The sequence below is a fragment of the Amblyomma maculatum genome, chromosome 8 (genome assembly GCF_055883805.1).
Source record: "Amblyomma maculatum isolate TAMU_Amacu chromosome 8, ASM5588380v1, whole genome shotgun sequence".
Taxonomy (NCBI): Eukaryota; Metazoa; Arthropoda; class Arachnida; order Ixodida; family Ixodidae; genus Amblyomma; species Amblyomma maculatum.
Genome location: NC_139351.1, coordinates 13,278,563 through 13,299,967, shown reverse-complemented (window position 1 = coordinate 13,299,967; position 21,405 = coordinate 13,278,563). Strand labels below are relative to the sequence as shown.

At 44.6% G+C, this 21,405-nt stretch overlaps 1 protein-coding gene across 1 annotated transcript; it reads left to right on the top strand.

The window, feature by feature from the left end:
* Positions 1-572: 572 nt before the first annotated feature.
* Positions 573-6,149, top strand: LOC146180561 (BEN domain-containing protein 5-like; the record flags this gene model as incomplete). Its single annotated transcript, XM_084576073.1, is given in 3 exon segments — positions 573-638; positions 2,958-3,180; positions 5,654-6,149. Coding segments are annotated over 2 exon segments (288 nt in total). The 3' UTR covers positions 5,770-6,149.
* Positions 6,150-21,405: the final 15,256 nt, after the last annotated feature.

Genomic DNA, 21,405 nt, shown 5'->3' with positions numbered 1-21,405 from the left:
AAGAAGGAGGAAGCTTGATCGCAAGACTCGTTCTAGGCCAATAATCAAACCGTCTTATATTTAGACCCTCCTTGGCGTTCTGTCGAGACGTGACAATATATATATGTACATAACTCAGTAAATTGCATTGCAAAGTTTTGACTTCATGTGTGCGGTGTGTAATGTGATTCCATATTTATTTTTTGAATATACAGTTTAGTGAACTTTTAGTTAAGTGTTAAGGGACTTGGGTGTCTTGAAGTTCACTCCAGCGAGAGTTGACTGTAGCAGCACAAGTTGCTTTCCGTTGAATTGCCAAATAAATGAATGAATGTCTTGGCTTTGGCACCATAGGCATAAAAAATATGCCTCAATCGCTCTGTGTCTATATAGCTTTCAAGTGTATTTTTGCTGTTTCATTGGGCTATGTGAGTATAAGGCTTCCTGATGAAGATAAATATGAAGCTAGCAATGTGTATACTATAATACTGTGTCCTGCACATTGTTTTTATGCTATAAGTAATAATCTATGCAAACATGGTTTACTGGGGTGTAAATATACATCGCTCTCTGCATCTTAATTGCATATGCAGGAAAACCCCGTGCCTGAAAGAGAAGTTCCTGGAAATCCACCCCTCTACATTTGCATAAATGGAAAGGTGAGACCAATACTACTGTCCAGAAAAGGAACCAGGATTTCTGTAACAGTACCAGTGGGACGAATTGAGCCCAGTAGGCTCTATAATGCAATTGAATTATTGAGGTCATCAAATGAACGAGGAAACAGTACAATGTGTATTTTGCTTTCTATTTGTCCGTGTTCTATTGCTGTTTTAACAATGTTCAACCAACTTGCCCAACAAGGCACTTTAATTACTTAATGTTATCTACAAGTTATCTACCAGTTCAAAGCTATATGCCTGATCGGTTCAACATCAATCAGTATATAAACAGTTAGGTAAATTTCAAATTGAATATTTTATAATACAGCAGGATTAGTTATATGGATTCTCACAATGCCAAGTGGGTGCAATATTTAATGTCATTGTATGATAGCATTTATGGGAAATAAACATAACTTATTATGGCCATACATGCATTGGAAAGTGTTAGTTTTTGGGGGAAAAGGTACCAGTGAAGTGAAGATTGTCCTTTGTGTACCAATCAGTTCGTCACTCTATCTCTGTACGATATACAGGGTGCCCCAGCTAACTTGGACCAAGATTTTTAAAAAATACGGTTAACCCTAGCACAGTGAAACTAATTCAGAGCTGTTCAGTCGCCTATGCTGACCTCTATTCTTTCATTCACTGATGTTAATAAATTAGTGAAGACTAATTAGTTATTTTGAGAGAAAATATGTCAATGCAAAATTTGTAGATCTTCTCAAAAACAGGTCGCTATGTTCCATCACGCTAAGACTTAAGCCGCCTTGTTAACAGGCCTTCAAAAAATGCTGTCACGGGACCAGCTGTTACTTAAAATCATTTGCCAAGTGCCTACAACCAGCTTATCGTAGAGAGCACAGCCCAGAAAAAGATTTTGTTATCTCGGGTGCGACTCGAGGCTTTAAAGTGACGCCGCAGTCAGTGGAAGACTTTTTTTTTTTTTGCGCCAGGCATTGTTTTCGGCTGGCAAAAATATCACTTTGCATAAATGCTAGTTTGATAAATACAACCTAGCTACCTGTGTTTGAGATCTACAACTTTTCCATTGGCACTTTTTCTCTCAAGCCAATAATTACAAAAATAGTCTTCACTAAATAACTTTAGTGAATGAAAAAAAATACTGGAGGTTAGCATAGGTGACTGAACAGGTTTGAATTGCTTTCACTGTGATAGGGCTAACTTTATTGATAAAAATCTTGGTCGAAGTTACCTGGGACACCCTATATATTTAACAATCTGCCTTTTGTGGGAGGATGTGGCACCATCATGCGGGAGCGAAGGGAAACACATTGGATGGAAGTGTAGCAGACAACACGAAAGCACACCATGTGAAATGGCCAAGCCAATGCAGGTAGAAAGCAAAAGCTCCCCCCTTTTTTTGCCTTCGGGGTGGAAAGTAGTGACAGTGATTGCAGTATCGTGTTCACACAGTATGGGGGAATGTTTCAGTTTTCACAATCCACTCGTAACGCATGTATATACGGTCTTCCTTAAGCTGAATCTTATCAGCGAGACTTCACAGTAGTGCCCCTATATAAAGGAATGCGCCACTGATGGCTGCATTCCAGTAGTACTATGGTGGACAGATAGTTTTGTGTGAGCCGATCGCAGAACGTTGCACGTGTTAGTTGAGATGCTGGTCTGAAAAAGCATGAAAGGGACACAGGGAGACAGCGCCGTGTCTTTCTATACTTCATCCACATATTGCTTTCGCCTCACTTGTCAGCCATGTATGAGGAGCTATGTTAGGATTACTTAAATCACAATAATTTTGCACTTTAGTTATGCAAAAGCCACTTGCCATTTCTGAGCCTGTGTTGACCTCAATTGATGTGGAACTAGTAGAGCAACAAAAGAAAGAAAACATGTTAACGTGGAGCTGATTTGAACTCAAGTATTTCTTGTGGGAAGCAGGTACGGAGCTATTGTTGCCACCAAACGCCCTGTGAGTTTTACTGTTAATTTCTCATCCTGTACATTGCAGGTTGACTTCAACTTCTAAGCACAAACAATGAGCCGACAAGGTTAAACACGTATCTTTTGCTCTTGTTTTTTGCACTGGCTGGATACACTCTTGCTTGTCAATGCAGAGCAACAACTCTGTACAAAGCACAGATGTGACCATAATCTACCTATAAAACGCTTGATAGTCACAGACTGCTCTCGTTTTTTTGTTACTTGCTGTAGTGACTCAATGGTTAAAGTGGTCTACTACTGAGACATCGCATCACTTTATTAGCCCACTGTTGCAGCATTGTGTTGTGAGAATGCACCTATAGCCACTAAAGTAAACCTTTTCTTTCCTTGCAGGTTCACATTGGCAACGGATTCTTTTTAGATGAAGAGAGGTGGCGATGGCTCATGAGCCGTCCAAAGGATTCCTTGTTCTGCAAGGAGGTGGCGAAATTACTCTGGGGCGTGCCAGCGCTTCGTGGCAGGAGCGTGACTGGTGCCCCCTGCCGCCGCTTTCTGAACACCGGGCGGGCAGTAGAAAAACCTGCCTTGAGCCCCCAAAAGCTGCAGGCTGTTGGCTGTAAGTTTCTCTGCTACACGTAATAAGATCACAGAAGCGTCCTGGACTTGGAACTATTAACACAGGGGCATGATCAGCGCTAGCTGCTTACTATATTGCTCTTTTATGCCAAGTCAAAGGGAACTTGAGCCTCGCCTTGAAGTGGGCACATTGTGTGACAGCAACAATGGCACCCTTTTTCTGACTCCCCTCTTTCGTATGCATGCACTCTGCTACTTACTTAATCAGTTTTTTCTTTTGTGCATATGTATTATCCAAGCACAAGTTGGCAGTTTGCCAATTCAGCCAAATCATGTGGTCTCATGACGCCACACAATTTATTGACCAGTGAGTGTATGGCATTTCAGCTGCCAGCTCACTTACCATAGCGACTGCCATTATTTTTCACTGACAATGCCGACACTACACTTTTTGGAGAATGGGGTGTAATGCTGTTGCATTAAAGGTCCACTGAAAGGTTTCACCAAGGAGGATAAAAAACGCCATAACACTGTTAGTTATTGAACCACCCATCATTCTCCCGCAAAAATTTTCGATCTAGCTTCTGCAACACCAGAGATATCGGCGATTAAAAATAATCCTTCCAATTTTCCCCCTCAACTCGTACGACGAAGGGAGCCATACAAAAATAAAGAATACAAGCAAGTTCAAAGCTCCGCCCAGACATACGTCACTTCAACGAACTTCCGGTTGCCGTGCGCTCGCTCGCTGGCGTACTCGTGTCAACCCGTCCTCGCTCGCACACGCCTGAGTTCGCCAGTTCGCGCAGCGACGGTTAGTGTAACTGCGAACCTGTGGTTACCCTATGTTACACGGCGGACCAAACCATGGTTACACCACTAACCGCGGTTATCGCAAACCGAGCTTGACGACCTCGGTTTGCGTCGTTAACCGAGGTTATGACGGCGTCTGTTGACGGAAGCTACTCGGCGCCCCCGAGTGCGCGAAACGTACGAGCGGGTCTGCTTCACAAAGTTATTCATTTGCCCACTGTATCAAGTTTAAAAATCGATGTATAGAATATGGTGCCGCCCGACGTCTTCGATTATGGCCGACAGCGCAGCGACATGCGTACTGAAGCCTTGTCTTGCCTGCAGTATCGTTTGAACGGCTTGTTGCTGAGCAGAACGTCACAAAATGCGCGACCTTAGCTATGAAAGTACACGAGTTTGCAACTCTTGCAGCACGGGATGCCACGAGCAGGCTGAGGTACGTTACACAATTACCGCGGGGGTGGGGCGCGCGTGCGCGGCGAACGACGGCGCCGTGCGTGACAGTCCCTAGTCGTCGGCCTAAATTGTTTCGCTTCGAAGCCGCTGCGGTCGACGCTTTGGAACATGATCAACGCTGTCGTAAATCGTCTACTTATGAAACTGCCTTATAGTGAATCTTTACCTGCCATAGTAAAATAATTATAGGATTAACTCTGCCGACGCATTAATCGCAGAGCTAGTACGAGCAGATCGAATCAGCCGAAATGCACCAGCGGCAGCTGGCTTGAGCAGAAACTGGCTTGAATGTACGGCTATCGCTCTTACCAGCAATTTGCTGCTGGTCAGCGATCCTCAAGAGGGCTTCATACTTGATATTTGGCTCAGTATTCCATGCGCCAACAAATTTTAGCACGCTTTATTTCGGACATCGGTGCTAACGATCCGCCGTGTCGTTCGCGAACGGTATGCGGGAGGAGGTGCTGCCATCGTGCGGTGCTTGACCGTGCTGTTGACGCCTCGTCGGACGACACTCCGATACTCCTGAAACCACGTTATATAAATAAGATATTTGTAAATGCAGCTTCGTTCTGCCGATTCCTGCGTCGCTTCGGTTGTTGCACTTGATGGGCAATGGCCACCTAACCGATAAGAGCGGCGAGCTGTGTAACAGCTCGCACAGAGTTCGAGCAGCGCACGAGCAGACGACTTTCGCAGCTACCGGAAGTGTGTCCATGACGTCATGGTTGCAGTGACCGCAGCGAATGGCAGCTTCTAGCAAGCCTTGCCAGTCAACCGACCCGTGACGTCACGGGACTAGGAAATAGTTCCATGCGACACCGCCAAGCGACATTCTCTCTGCCCGCGAATTTCAAAAAACGCTGTTTTTAAAAATTAATAACAAATCGCTGGCTTTGTTCCAAGGAATTATACTTTGCGTTAATGCTCAAATGGATGTATTCTACACGCTCAACACGTTTGTCAGTGCCTTCTTGGGGGCCGTTTCCGTGGACCTTTAAAACATTATGCTAAGTAAAATCCAGAGCAGGTAGCGCCGACATAAGAAGAGCATTTCAACGGGGAACAAAATCTGGGCTGCACTGTGGTCCGTAACAGAAATGGCACTCCCGTATATAAGTGCCCGGCACCCTGTCGCAACCATGTGAAGAAAGTGCAGCCCTTACAAGAATGTCATATTTATGGTTTACATTCAAAACACATGTATTCTGTGACTGAAATTCAAAGTATTATAATTTTTTCAGATGCATTTGATGCATACATCAAACACGCCGCTACGATTGGCCAAGAAACCAGCAACGAAGCACGTCGGGGAAAGCTCAATCGCTACCTCGCTGATATGCTGCGGGATTTGAAGTAAGCTCCTGCTATGGCTGTGTGGGGGGCCCACGGATATGCGAGTCAAACTCCTTGCTTAGATTTATCCATTTATTTCAGCATGTGTATATATGTGATTGCAAATAAATAGTGTTTGAAAAAAAAGGGGCATTCTTGCCTGTGTCAATCTTTAGGGCAGCCTGCTATTTTTGGCGTATCTCTACGCTTGAAATGTATCAGCTGCACTCTGGATAACATCTCGTGCAAAGGTTTTGTAACATATTTGTGTGCCACCTTAATATGCCGCATATGCCACGTATGCCGCATATGCCACGTATGCTTGTATGCCACGTTTGCTCGTATGCCACATTTCCTCATATGCCACATTTGCTCGTATGCCACATATACCTCATATGCTGCATATGGCACATATGACACATTATACACATATTCCATAATCTCATATATATGTGCCACGTTTAACTCGTACGTATGAGTTTTTTCGCTAGGGTAGTGCACCCGTTTAATGGGTTGATTTTTTTATGGTATAAAAGGAGCACTTTGGCCACATTCGCAAAATGTTCGTTTGGAAAATTAGGTACTGATTTGGAGGAGGTGTACATTCTACATTAAAAGCTAATTTTAAAAGCTTCTAAATGGACCTTTGATACAATGAGGATTTTTGTGCAGCAGAGTACGCTTTAAAGGAGAGAACAGAGAGTCGTGGTAACTTTTTTTTTGCAGCGTTTTCTTGTGGTTATTTTGCAGCTACGCCTCGGACAACCCACCACTTCAACCACTCCTGAACACGTGGCTCTTGAGCTTACATCTTGCCTTCAAGTACTTCGTGAAGAGCTTAACGATGACGCGTTTTGCGTTGGTGACTTGTGCTTCGAGAAAACATAGCCGTTTTTGGTCTAGTGCACCCGTTTAATGGGTTGCCTTTTTTATGGTATGACAGGAGCACTTCGGCCACATTCGCAAAAAGTGCATTTGAAAAATTAGGTACCAATTTGGAGGAGGTGTATATTCTACACTTGGGGCTAATTTTAACAGCTTGTAAATGGAGATTTGATACAATGATATTCTTGTGCAGCAGAGTACCCTTTAAAGGAGAGAACAGAGAGTCCAGGTCATTTTTTATTATTTTGCAGCGTTCTTTTGTGGTTATTTTGCAGCTACGCCTCAGACAACCCACCACTTCAACCACTCCTGTTCATGTGGCCCTCGAACTTACATTTAGGCTTCTAGAACTGCAGCGTAGAGCTTAACGATGAAGCGTTTTTGCGTTGGTGACTTGTGCTTCGAGAAAACATAGCCGTTGTTGGTCTAGTGCACCCGTTTAATGGGTTGCCTTTTTTTGGTATGAAAGGAGCACTTTGGCCACATTCGCAAAAAGTTCGTTTGAAAATTTAAGTACTGATTTGGAGGAGGTGTATATTCTACACTAGGGGCTAATTTTAACAGCTTGTAAATGGAGCTTTGATACAATGAGGATTCTTGTGCAACAGAGTACCCTTTAAAGGAGAGAAGAGTTAGTACTGGTAACTTTTTTTTTGCAGCGTTCTTTTGTGGTTGTTTTGCAGCTACGCCTCGGACAACACACCACTTCAACCACTCCTGTTCACGTGGCCCTCGAACTTACACTTAGGCTTCTAGAACTGCAGCGTAGAGCTTAACGATGACGCGTTTTTGCGTTGGTGACTTGTGCTTCGAGAAAACATAGCCGTTTTTGGTCTAGTGCACCCGTTTAATGGGTTGCCTTTTTTATGGTATGAAAGGAGCACTTTGGCCACATTCGCTAAAAGTTCATTTGAAAAATTAAGTTTTGATTTGGAGGAGGTGTACATTCTACATTAAAGGCTAATTTTAACGGCTTGTAAATGGAGCTTTGTTACAATGAGAATTTTTGTGCAGCAGAGTACCCTTTAAAGGATAGAACACAGGGTCCTGATAACTTTTAATTTTTTTTTTTCCAGCGTTCTTTTGTGGTTATTTTGCAGCTACGCCTCAGACAACCCACCACTTCAACCACTCCTGTTCACGTGGCCCTCGAAATTACATTTAGGCTTCTAGAACTGCAGCGTAGAGCTTACCGTTGAAGCGTTTTTGCGTTGGTGACTTGTGCTTCGAGAAAACATAGCCGTTGTTGGTCTAGTGCACCCGTTTAATGGGTTGCCTTTTTTATGGTATGAAAGGAGCACTTTGGCCACATTCGCAAAATGTTCGTTTGAAAAATTAGGTACTGATTTGGAGGAGGTGTACATTCTACATTAAAAGCTAATTTTAAAAGCTTGTAAATGGAGCTTTGATACAATGAGAATTTTTGTGCAGCAGAGTACCCTTTAAAGGAGAGAACAGAGAGTCCTGGTAACTTTTTTTTTTGCAGCGTTTTTTTGTGGTTATTTTGCAGCTACGCCTCAGTCAGCCCACCACTTCAACCACTCCTGTCCACGTGGCCCTCGAACTTACATCTAGCCTTCTAGTACTGCAGTGTAGAGCTTAACGATGACGCGTTTTTGCGTCGGTGACTTGAGCTTCGAGAAAACAGCCGTTTTTGTCTAATGCACCCGTTTAATGGGTTGCTTTTTTTATGGTATGAAAGGAGCACTTTGGCCACATTCGCAAAAAGTTCATTTGAAAAATTAAGTACTGATTTGGAGGAGTTGTACATTCTACATTAAAGGCTAATTTTAAAGGTTTGTAAATGGAGCTTTGATACAATAAGGATTTTTGTGCAGCAGAGTACCCTTTAAAGGAGAGAACAGAGAGTCCTGGTCATTTTTTATTATTTTGCAGCGTTCTTTCGTGGTTATTTTGAAGCGACGCCTGAGACAACCCACCACTTCAACCACTCCTGTCCACGTGGCCCTCAAACTTACATCTAGCCTTCTAGTACTGCAGTGTAGAGCTTAACGATGACGCGTTTTTGCGTTGGTGACTTGTGCTTCGAGAAAACATAGCCGTTTTTGGTCTAGTGCACCCGTTTAATGGGTTGATTTTTTTATGGTATGAAAGGAGCACTTTGGCCACATTCGCAAAATGTTCGTTTGGAAAATTAGGTACTGATTTGGAGGAGGTGTACATTCTACATTAAAAGCTAATTTTAAAAGCTTCTAAATGGACCTTTGATACAATGAGGATTTTTGTGCAGCAGAGTACGCTTTAAAGGAGAGAACAGAGAGTCGTGGTAACTTTTTTTTTGCAGCGTTTTCTTGTGGTTATTTTGCAGCTACGCCTCGGACAACCCACCACTTCAACCACTCCTGAACACGTGCCTCTTGAACTTACATCTTGCCTTCAAGTACTTCGTGTAGAGCTTAACGATGACGCGTTTTGCGTTGGTGACTTGTGCTTCGAGAAAACATAGCCGTTTTTGGTCTAGTGCACCCTTTTAAGGGGTTGCCTTTTTATGGTATGAAAGGAGCACTTTGGCCACATTCGCAAAATGTTCGTTTGAAAAATTAGGTACTGATTTGGAGGAGGTGTACATTCTACATTAAAAGCTAATTTTAAAAGCTTGTAAATGGAGCTTTGATACAATGAGAATTTTTGTGCAGCAGAGTACCCTTTAAAGGAGAGAACAGAGAGTCCTGGTAACTTTTTTTTTTGCAGAGTTTTTTGTGGTTTTTTTGCAGCTACGCCTCAGACAGCCCACCACTTCAACCACTCCTGCCCACGTGGCCCTCGAACTTACATCTAGCCTTCTAGTACTGCAGTGTAGAGCTTGACGATGACGCGTTTTTGCGTCGGTGACTTGTGCTTCGAGAAAACAGCCGTTTTTGTCTAGTGCACCCGTTTAATGGGTTGCTTTTTTATGGTATGAAAGGAGCACTTTGGCCACATTCGCAAAAAGTTCATTTGAAAAATTAAGTACTGATTTGGAGGAGGTGTACATTCTACATTAAAGGCTAATTTTAACAACTTGTAAATGGAGCTTTGATACAATGTGGATTTTTGTGCAGCAGAGTACCCTTTAAAGGAGAGAACAGAGAGTCCTTGTAACTTTTTATTTATTTTGCAGCGTTCTTTTGTGGTTATTTTGCAGCTACGCCTCAGACAACCCACCACTTCAACCACTCCTGTCCACGTGGCCCTCGATCTTACATCTAGCATTATAGTACTACAGCGCAGAGCTTAACGATGAAGCGTTTTTGCGTTGGTGACTTGTGTTTCGAGAAAACATAGCCGTTTTTGCTCTAGTGCACCCGTTTAAGGGGTTGCCTTTTTTATGGTGTGAAAGGAGCACTTTGGCCACATTCGCAAAATGTTCGTTTGAAAAATTAGGTACTGATTTGGAGGAGGTGTACATTCTACATTAAAAGCTAATTTTAAAAGCTTGTAAATGGAGCTTTGATACAATGAGAATTTTTGTGCAGCAGAGTACCCTTTAAAGGAGAGAACAGAGAGTCCTGGTAACTTTTTTTTTTCTGCAGCGTTTTTTTGTGGTTATTTTGCAGCTACGCCTCAGTCAGCCCACCACTTCAACCACTCCTGTCCACGTGGCCCTCGAACTTACATCTAGCCTTCTAGTACTGCAGTGTAGAGCTTAACGATGACGCGTTTTTGCGTCGGTGACTTGAGCTTCGAGAAAACAGCCGTTTTTGTCAAGTGCACCCGTTTAATGGGTTGCTTTTTTTATGGTATGAAAGGAGCACTTTGGCTACATTCGCAAAAAGTTCATTTGAAAAATTAAGTACTGATTTGGAGGAGGTGTACATTCTACATTAAAGGCTAATTTTAAAGGCTTGTAAATGGAGCTTTGATACAATAAGGATTTTTGTGCAGCAGAGTACCCTTTAAAGGAGAGAACAGAGAGTCGTGGTAACTTTTTTTTTGCAACGTTTTCTTGTGGTTATTTTGCAGCTACGCCTCGGACAACCCACCACTTCAACCACTCCTGAACACGTGGCTCTTGAACTTACATCTTGCCTTCAAGTACTTCGTGTAGAGCTTAACGATGACGCGTTTTGCGTTGGTGACTTGTGCTTCGAGAAAACATAGCCGTTTTTGGTCTAGTGCACCCGTTTAATGGGTTGCCTTTTTTATGGTATGACAGGAGCACTTCGGCCACATTCGCAAAAAGTGCATTTGAAAAATTAGGTACCAATTTGGAGGAGGTGTATATTCTACACTAGGGGCTAATTTTAACAGCTTGTAAATGGAGATTTGATACAATGAGGATTCTTGTGCAGCAGAGTACCCTTTAAAGGAGAGAACAGAGAGTCCAGGTCATTTTTTATTATTTTGCAGCGTTCTTTTGTGGTTATTTTGCAGCTACGCCTCAGACAACCCACCACTTCAACCACTCCTGTTCACGTGGCCCTCGAACCTACATTTAGGCTTCTAGAACTGCAGCGTAGAGCTTAACGATGAAGCGTTTTTGCGTTGGTGACTTGTGCTTCGAGAAAACATAGCCGTTGTTGGTCTAGTGCACCCGTTTAATGGGTTGCCTTTTTTTGGTATGAAAGGAGCACTTTGGCCACATTCGCAAAAAGTTCGTTTGAAAATTTAAGTACTGATTTGGAGGAGGTGTATATTCTACACTAGGGGCTAATTTTAACAGCTTGTAAATGGAGCTTTGATACAATGAGGATTCTTGTGCAACAGAGTACCCTTTAAAGGAGAGAAGAGATAGTACTGGTAACTTTTTTTTTGCAGCGTTCTTTTGTGGTTGTTTTGCAGCTACGCCTCGGACAACACACCACTTCAACAACTCCTGTTCACGTGGCCCTGGAACTTACACTTAGGCTTCTAGAACTGCAGCGTAGAGCTTAACGATGAAGCGTTTTTGCGTTGGTGACTTGTGCTTCGAGAAAACATAGCAGTTTTTGGTCTAGTGCACCCGTTTAATGGGTTGCCTTTTTTGTGGTATGAAAGGAGCACTTTGGCCACATTCGCAAAAAGTTCGTTTGAAAATTTAAGTACTGATTTGGAGGAGGTGTACATTCTACATTAAAGGCTAATTTTAAAAGCTTGTAAGTGGAGCTTTGATACAATGAGGATTTTTGTGCAGCAGAGTACCCTCTAAAGGAGAGAACAGAGAGTCCTGGTAACTTTTTTTTTGCAGCGTTTTTTTGTGGTTATTTTGCAGCTACGCCTCAGACAACCCACCACTTCAACCACTCCTGTCCACGTGGCCCTCGAACTTACATCTAGCCTTCTAGTACTGCAGTGTAGAGCTTAACGATGACGCGTTTTTGCGTTGGTGACTTGTGCTTCGAGAAAACATAGCCGTTTTCGGTCTAGTGCACCCGTTTAATGGGTTGCCTTTTTTATGGTATGAAAGGAGCACTTTGGCCACATTCGCAAAATGTTCGTTTGAAAAATTAGGTACTGATTTGGAGGAGGTGTACATTCTACATTAAAAGCTAATTTTAAAAGCTTGTAAATGGAGCTTTGATACAATGAGGATTTTTGTGCAGCAGAGTACCCTCTAAAGGAGAGAACAGAGAGTCCTGGTAACTTTTTATTTTTTTTGCAGCGTTTTTTAGTGGTTATTTTGCAGCTACGCCTCAGACAACCCACCACTTCAACCACTCCTGTCCACGTGGCCCTCGAACTTACACTTAGGCTTCTAGAACTGCAGCGTAGAGCTTAACGATGAAGCGTTTTTGCGTTGGTGACTTGTGCTTCGAGAAAACATAGCAGTTTTTGGTCTAGTGCACCCGTTTAATGGGTTGCCTTTTTTGTGGTATGAAAGGAGCACTTTGGCCACATTCGCAAAAAGTTCGTTTGAAAATTTAAGTACTGATTTGGAGGAGGTGTACATTCTACATTAAAGGCTAATTTTAAAAGCTTGTAAGTGGAGCTTTGATACAATGAGGATTTTTGTGCAGCAGAGTACCCTCTAAAGGAGAGAACAGAGAGTCCTGGTAACTTTTTTTTTGCAGCGTTTTTTTGTGGTTATTTTGCAGCTACGCCTCAGACAACCCACCACTTCAACCACTCCTGTCCACGTGGCCTACGAACTTACATCTAGCCTTCTAGTACTGCAGTGTAGAGCTTAACGATGACGCGTTTTTGCGTTGGTGACTTGTGCTTCGAGAAAACATAGCCGTTTTTGGTCTAGTGCACCCGTTTAATGGGTTGCCTTTTTTATGGTATGAAAGGAGCACTTTGGCCACATTCGCTAAAAGTTCATTTGAAAAATTAAGTTTTGATTTGGAGGAGGTGTACATTCTACATTAAAGGCTAATTTTAACGGCTTGTAAATGGAGCTTTGATACAATGAGAATTTTTGTGCAGCAGAGTACCCTTTAATGGAGAGAACACAGGGTCCTGATAACTTTTAATTTTTTTTTTGCAGGGTTCTTTTGTGGTTATTTTGCAGCTACGCCTCAGACAACCCACCACTTCAACCACTCCTGTTCACGTGGCCCTCGAAATTACATTTAGGCTTCTAGAACTGCAGCGTAGAGCTTACCGTTGAAGCGTTTTTGCGTTGGTGACTTGTGCTTCGAGAAAACATAGCCGTTGTTGGTCTAGTGCACCCGTTTAATGGGTTGCCTTTTTTGTGGTATGAAAGGAGCACTTTGGCCACATTCGCAAAAAGTTCGTTTGAAAATTTAAGTACTGATTTGGAGGAGGTGTATATTCTACACTAGGGGCTAATTTTAACAGCTTGTAAATGGAGCTTTGATACAATGAGGATTCTTGTGCAACAGAGTACCCTTTAAAGGAGAGAAGAGATACTGGTAACTTTTTTTTTGCAGCGTTCTTTTGTGGTTATTTTGCAGCTACGCCTCAGACAACCCACCACTTCAACCACTCCTGTCCACGTGGCCCTCGAACTTACATCTAGCCTTCTAGTACTACAGCGCAGAGCTTAACGATGAAGCGTTTTTGCGTTGGGGACTTGTGTTTCGAGAAAACATAGCAGTTTTTGGTCTGGTGAACCCGTTTAAGGGGTTGCCTTTTTTATGGTATGAAAGGAGCAGTTTGCCACATTCGCAAAATGTTCGTTTGAAATATTAGGTACTGATTTGGAGGAGGTGTACATTCTACATTAAAAGCTAATTTTAAAAGCATGTAAATGGAGCTTTGATACAATGAGGATTCTTGTGCAACAGAGTACCCTTTAAAGGAGAAAAGAGATAGTACTGGTAACTTTTTTTTGCAGCGTTCTTTTGTGGTTATTTTGCAGCTACGCCTCAGACAACCCACCACTTCAACCACTCCTGTCCACGTGGCCCTCGAACTTACATCTTGCCTTCTAGTACTGTGTGTAGAGCTTAACGATGACGCGTTTTTGCGTTGGTGACTTGTGCTTCGAGAAAACATAGCCGTTTTTGGTCTAGTGCACCAGTTTAATGGGTTGCCTTTTTTATGCTATGAAAGGAGCACATTGGCCACGTTCGCAAAAAGTTCGTTTGAAATATTAAGTACTGATTTGGAGGAGGTGTACATTCTACATTAAAGGCTAATTTTAAAGGCTTGTAAATGGAGCTTTGATAAAATGAGGATTTTTGTGCAGCAGAGTACCCTTTAAAGGAGAGAACAGAGAGTCCTGGTCATTTTTTATTATTTTGCAGCGTTCTTTTGTGGTTATTTTGCAGCTACGCCTGAGACAACCCACCACTTCAACCACTCCTGTTCACGTGGCCCTCGAACTTGCATTTAGGCTTCTAGAACTGCAGCGTAGAGCTTAACGATGAAGCGTTTTTGCGTCGGTGACTTGTGCTTCGAGAAAACATAGCCGTTTTTGGTCTAGTGCACCCGTTTATTGGGTTGCCTTTTTTGTGGTATGAAAGGAGCGCTTTGGCGACATTCGCAAAAAGTTCGTTTGAAAATTTAAGTACTGATTTGGAGGACGTGTACATTCTACATTAAAGGCTAATTTTAAAAGCTTGTAAATGGAGCTTTGATACAATGTGGATTTTTGTGCAGCAGAGTACCCTTTAAAGGAGAGAACAGAGAGTCCTGGTAACTTTTTATTTTTTTTTTTGCAGCGTTCTTTTGTGGTTATTTTGCAGCTACGCCTCAGAAAACCCAACACTTCAACCACTCCTGTCCACGTGGCCCTCGAACTTACATCTAGCCTTCTAGCACTGCAGCGTAGAGCTTAACAATGAAGCGTTTTTGCGTTGGTGACTTCTGCATCGAGAAAACATAGCCGTTTTTGGTCTAGTGCACCCGTTTAATGGGTTGCCTTTTTTATGGTATGAAAGGAGCACTTTGGCCACATTCGCTAAAAGTTCATTTGAAAAATTAAGTTTTGATTTGGAGGAGGAGTACATTCTACATTAAAGGCTAATTTTAACGGCTTGTAAATGGAGCTTTGATACAATGAGAATTTTTGTGCAGCAGAGTACCCTTTAAAGGAGAGAACACAGGGTCCTGATAACTTTTTTATTTTTTTTTGCAGCGTTCTTTTGTGGTTATTTTGCAGCTACGCCTTAGACAACCCACCACTTCAACCACTCCTGATCACGTGGCCCTCGAACTTACATTTAGGCTTCCAGAACTGCAGCGTAGAGCTTAACGATGAAGCGTTTTTGCGTTGGTGACTTGTGCTTCGAGAAAACATAGCCGTTGTTGGTCTAGTGCACCCGTTTAATGGGTCGCCTTTTTTTGGTATGAAAGGAGCACTTTGGCCACATTCGCAAAAAGTTCGTTTGAAAATTTAAGTACTGATTTGGAGGAGGTGTATATTCTACACTAGGGGCTAATTTTAACAGCTTGTAAATGGAGCTTTGATACAATGAGGATTCTTGTGCAACAGAGTACCCTTTAAAGGAGAGAAGAGATAGTACTGGTAACTTTTTTTTGCAGCGTTCTTTTGTGGTTATTTTGCAGCTACGCCTCAGACAACCCACCACTTCAACCACTCCTGTCCACGTGGCCCTCGAACTTACATCTAGCCTTCTAGTACTACAGCGCAGAGCTTAACGATGAAGCGTTTTAGCGTTGGTGACTTCTGTTTCGAGAAAACATAGCCGTTTTTGGTCTAGTGCACCCGTTTAAGGGGTTCCCTTTTTTATGGTATGTAAGGAGCACTTGGCCACACTCGCAAAATGTTCGTTTGAAAAATTAGGTACTGATTTGGAGGAGGTGTACATTCTACATTAAAAGCTAATTTTAAAAGCTTTTTTAAAAATTTTTAAATTTTTTAAAATTTAAAAGCTAATTTTAAAAGATGGGGTGCCTAGTCCGGGACTCCAGAGGCTGCAGCTGATATCCGTGCGCGTGTCAGTCATCTGACCTCTTGTACGAGGTCAGCCATCATGCGGCGAGCATTCACACGGCAGTAGGAAAACATTGGCAGTGGTTTAGCTCCGGTTAAGCCAACTTGAGTTATGGAAGTAACAGCTGCATTACTACGCTTAGGATAGATTTGGGCTACGCGCTGAGCAACGGCCGGGCTCTCCCCTCCATAGTTGGTTGATTCTGGCCTACCTCTCGGAGGTTTATCATGGCACCCTGGGATGCTGGAAAAACAATGAACACAACAGGCGACTTAAAAGCGGCTGACCACGCTTTAGACACAAATAGAGCAATATTCTTAGGAGCTGTGCAGATCCAATTGGGGGCAAATATGTGATAGCATAGCCGGACAACTGTCCACCAGACACGCATGGCAACTTCTCGACCTCTCATTGACCCTACATGCATCACCTCAACAACACAATACCACGTGGCACGCCTCATACACGAACATACTGAAGATCCCGACGCCCTCCTAGACATACTTCAAAACACATACACCTCTCAGGCAGCCCGCCCACCTATACCCCCGTATACAGGACAGCCCAGTTCGACACTGGACGCAGAGTTCGCGCGGACGGAAGTCAGAGCAGCCCTCTTTAGTCTCTGAACACCGCACCTGGTGTGGACCAGATCACAAACACAATGCTTCGTAATCTGGAAGACCAGTCGATCACAAAAATTACCGCATACTTTAACCAGTGCTGAGTGGAGGGTTTCCTCCCGCAGCCCTAGCATCATGCGAAGGATATATTTATATCGCAACTTAAATATTGCAATATAAAACATTCCACTTATTTGCTAATCTCTTGCCTCGGGAAGCTCTTCGAACATGTTTTGTTAGCGAGACTTACAACACATATGGCAGACAACAGCATGGTGGGATTCCGACCCCATCTGTCCGTACAGGACGCCATGCTGCAACTCAATCTCGATATTTCTGACCCACTTCTTCCTTGTCGCACCAAGGCAGTCTTAGTTTTGGATCTTTCCAAATCTTTTGATCGCATCGAACATCAGGCGATCATGACTGCCCTATTGAATATAATGAATATAGGTGCACAAACGTACACTTATATTCGAGCATTCCTCACTGACCGCACGCATGAGGTCCCTCTCGCCCTCTTTTTTTCTCCTCCTACACGCTTCAAAGTGTCGGCACCTCGCATGGGTCCGTCCTCTCTCCCTTTTTGTTTAACGTCACCCTAATCCCCCTCGCCAGAAACTGTCAGACATCCCGCATCCGAAACACACCCTCTATGCCGACGACATCACGCTGTGGACCACTCATGGCAGTGATGGCGGTATAGAATACCCCTTACAGGAAGCAGCCACCCTGACCGAAAATTACGCAAGGAGCATCGGACTGTCTTGCTTCCCAGATAAGTCCGAACTGTTTCTCATCCGCCCCAAGAACCGCCATTCCCCCACTCCCCTGTTACTATTGAATTGAATGGGAGTCTAGTACCGGAGGTTGAAACCCTGCGCGCTTTGGGCCTACACATCCAGAGCAATGGTAAAAACACCACCACCCTAAAGAAACCCAGGCAGGCTGCAGGTGCGATACCGCACGTCATCCGCAGAGTTTCGGGCCACTATAGGGGCATGAAGGAGTGCGACCTTTGTCGCCTCATCCATGTCTTCGTCCTCAGCCGTGTGCTTTACACTACTCCTTACCTACAACTGTCCAAATATGACATAAACGCTTTGGATGCCTTGATCCGTAAGGCATACAAGATCGCAATTCACCTTCCCCTCAACACACCCAAAGACAGATTGCTAGGCCTGGGTCGACACAACTCGATTGGGGAGTTCGTGGAGGCCCACCGACAGGCCTAATGCATCAGACTCCTGCAAACATCCACTGGACGGTACATCCTAGACTCCCTTGGAATCAGGATACTGGCTAACGGCCCAACCCTTCTCTCCATCGCTCGACACATCCACCAAGGACTACGTATCAAGCCACTTTAAAAAAAAAAATATGCATCCATTCTACCATAATCAACGCCACAGAGCCCGTGCAAAGGCGCTCCACCAATGTTAAGCAGTGAGTCAGACGTCGTATGGGTGGACGCTGCATGCACGGGTGATGAAGCGACCGCAGCGTGGTGAATGTATCATCATCCCCTCTCATCACATTACCTCTGCCCCCAGACACCTCCCCAGATGCTGCAGAGGAAGCTGCCATTGCATTAGCCATAACCGGAACGGAAGCACAGTACATTCTAACTGATTCAAAAACAGCAATTCTAAATTTTGCACGAGGCCGAGTGCATGTCCCTGCTTTTTAGCATACTGGACTCACCCGATGCACCCCTCCCCGCCATGTGGAGCTGATATGGGCGCCTGCGCACTCCGGGAATCCCGGAAACGATGATGCCAACCTTTTAGCTCGAGGTTCTTTAAACTGAGCTCAGGTGGCCTTTAATCCGGGATTTACGAAGGAGCGCATGCACTCGTTAAGCGAGCTGACGCAGGCCTACAAAGCCTCGCGCCAGCTCAAACTCCAACGTCTTCCTAGACAATAGACACGCAACACTATGGCGCAGACTGCAAACACACATTCTTCCTGAACCCCTCACCCTTTTTCACTACCACCCCTCCTTCTACATTCCTACTTGTACCTTTTGCCTCTTCAAACCACATCCTCTCTCTCTGCCCGGCGGACCCTCCCCCGTAGGGGTCTAGAGCAACTGAAGACCTGGGAGGACTGGGAGACCCTGAAGACCATCGCTACCGGCCGGGCTGCCAGTGTTATGATCTTGAGGGACATAAACACTTGAATTTCAGTAGGGTCGTGCAGGGTACCAAGGGCCTGCGCGCTCTAAATTCCTACGTGTAATAAAGGTTTTCTCTCCCTCTCTGTCTCATAGGTATATATACGCAACACACAGCTGTTGTCCGCAAAACCAATGGAGAAAGGGATGAGCAGCTGGCGCCCGCTGTGGTTATGACGTGTCTTGTCATACACCAGCGGACTGCGCGGCGAAGCACGATCGCGACGGCACCTCCGACACACCGGCTGCTGCCTCTGACGTCACGCGGAACCTTGCGCATGCAAAGCTTGGCCCACCCTGTGCCACTCGAAATGGTTCGACAACTAGCGTAGTGTTGCCTGTGCAACAAAAAATTATAGAGGGAACCTTGGGCCACAAGTGCGATGAATCGAAAACCATTAAAGGGCTGTGGATTGTAGCCCTCCACTACGTTACCTCTATCTCTTCTACACTCCCACCTTCCTGCCTTTCTTACGGCATGGTCGTTGTTGTGGCTGTAGGAAGAAGGAAAAAAAATGCAGGGGCCTGCTACTGTCTCTGTAGCTGAGCCACCTCCGCTGCCTCGTGCGGACAGAAGAGAGACATTAGAAACGAACAGTAGAGAGAAAGACGTGCACCGCAACAGCTGTCATGTACCACCTAAGCGGTGGCGGGCGCATGGGGCTGGGACAGGTAGGTCACCGCCGCTTGCGGCGGGGGCTAGCCTGCCACCGAGTTTTTGTCTGTTGTGGGCCGCCGTTGCACCCGCCGCCTCTTTGGTGGTGGACGATGGCTGTTGTTGCAGCGTGCGTCCTTCTCTCCCTCCTCCTTTTCATTCTTCTCTATTCTCTCTTCTGTCTGCACGAGGCAGCGGAGCGGAGAATTGTGACTGATTGTGACGGCACGTTTCTAAGGCAACACCGCATTCACTAGAAGCGCTTTTGTACCGCTTTCAAGCATCGAACTCGTGGCTGAGTGGTAGCGTCTCCGTCACACACTCCGGAGACCCTGGTTGGATTCCCACCCAGCCCATCTTGGAAGTTGCTTTTTATTTATGAAGTGCATGCCGGGATTTATCGCTCACGGCCAACGCCGCCGGCACCTTTTATATTCTGTAATTCAATTTCAAACGCCGCTGATGTCTGCTGTTCTAAAACCTGCTAGACATTTGGGTCTGCTTCTGTTTTCTGTTTTGTGCGGTATTCGAGGGAGCGGCAAATAAAATTCGCCTCACGGAAGCCTCTATCGTACGGCCAGAGTGGTCAGCTTCGTTTATGCTTGAATCGCCTGGGGCGTCATGACCTGTCGTGTCGGTACATCACGCTCCCCTTGACAAACACAAAAAAGCATTGCGTTGAATGCATTGAAGTTTACTGCCGTTCTATAATTTGTTACAGGAAAGCAAAAGTGCAGCATCTGTCACTCGCGGAGTTCCGCAAACATCACATGAATTATAAGGAGCGTTTCACGATCCGTGACGTGGCGCCTTTAAATGCAAATAAGGTTGGTTGGTTGGTTGGTTGGTTGGTTGGTTGGTTGGTTGGTTGGTTGGTTGGTTGGTTGGTTGGTTGGTTGGTTGGTTGGTTGGTTGGTTGGTTGGTTGGTTGGTTGGTTGGTTGGTTGGTTGGTTGGTTGGTTGGTTGGTTGGTTGGTTGGTTGGTTGGTTGGTTGGTTGGTTGGTTGGTTGGTTGGTTGGTTGGTTGGTTGGTTGGTTGGTGGGTCGGTCGGTCGGTCGGTCGGTCGGTCGGTCGGTCGGTCGGTCGGTCGGTCGGTTGGTCGGTCGGTCGGTCGGTCGGTCGGTCGGTCGGTCGGTCGGTCGGTCGGTCGGTTGGTTGGTTGGTTGGTTGGTTGGTTGGTGTTTAACGTCCCAAAGCGACTCAGGCTATGAGAGGCGCCGTAGTGGAGGACTCCGGAAATTTCGACCGCCTGGGGTTCTTTAACGTGCACTGACATCGCACAGCACACGGGCACCTTGGGCTATATACTATAGTTACAAAGTAACCAGCTAGTAGCCGAAAAGTCCAATTGAAACATACAACACATCATAAAATTATGATGCGTCTTAGCACAACTTCACAAAAAATTGTGACAAGGAAAGACAACACATCAACAATAACAACCAGTTCGGTTGACAGTCACTATCTTCGTGTGTCTCTAAGCTGGTGCACTATCTGGCCGAAATCAGTGCTGGGGAAAATGAGAGGCTCAGCATTCCGAATCCAACATACGCGTTTTCCAGAGGCTGTGCAGTACAAGGAGAGCAATCCCATAAAAGTGTTCATGGTCACGTTGGGTGGGAATTAAGTAACGCACACTGTGGGAATTTAAAATGAAATTTTCCTTCAGTGTTCTTTGTAGAACGTCCCAAAATAATATCGGATGTTTGCAGGCAATACAACAATGTTCGATGGTTTCAGCTGTATAAAAAAGCCGACAATTAACAGAGAAACCAATTTTTGGGAAGTCGTACTTTAACAGGGGACCTTCGACGTGAAGTTCAAAGAAAAGCGTTTTAGTAGATGGTGAGATCGGCATTTTGCATGCTCTGTTTAACAAATTATACCCCATACAATTAGAAAAAAAATTGAACGTTATAAGGGAGGCGGGAACAACAAAGATATCAATTATTTGTATAAATTTGTCCGGGCAATAGAGAATCTACTCGTAAGAAAAGCTAACAGCCAGAAAATGCACCGAATTGTAAACCTTTTTTA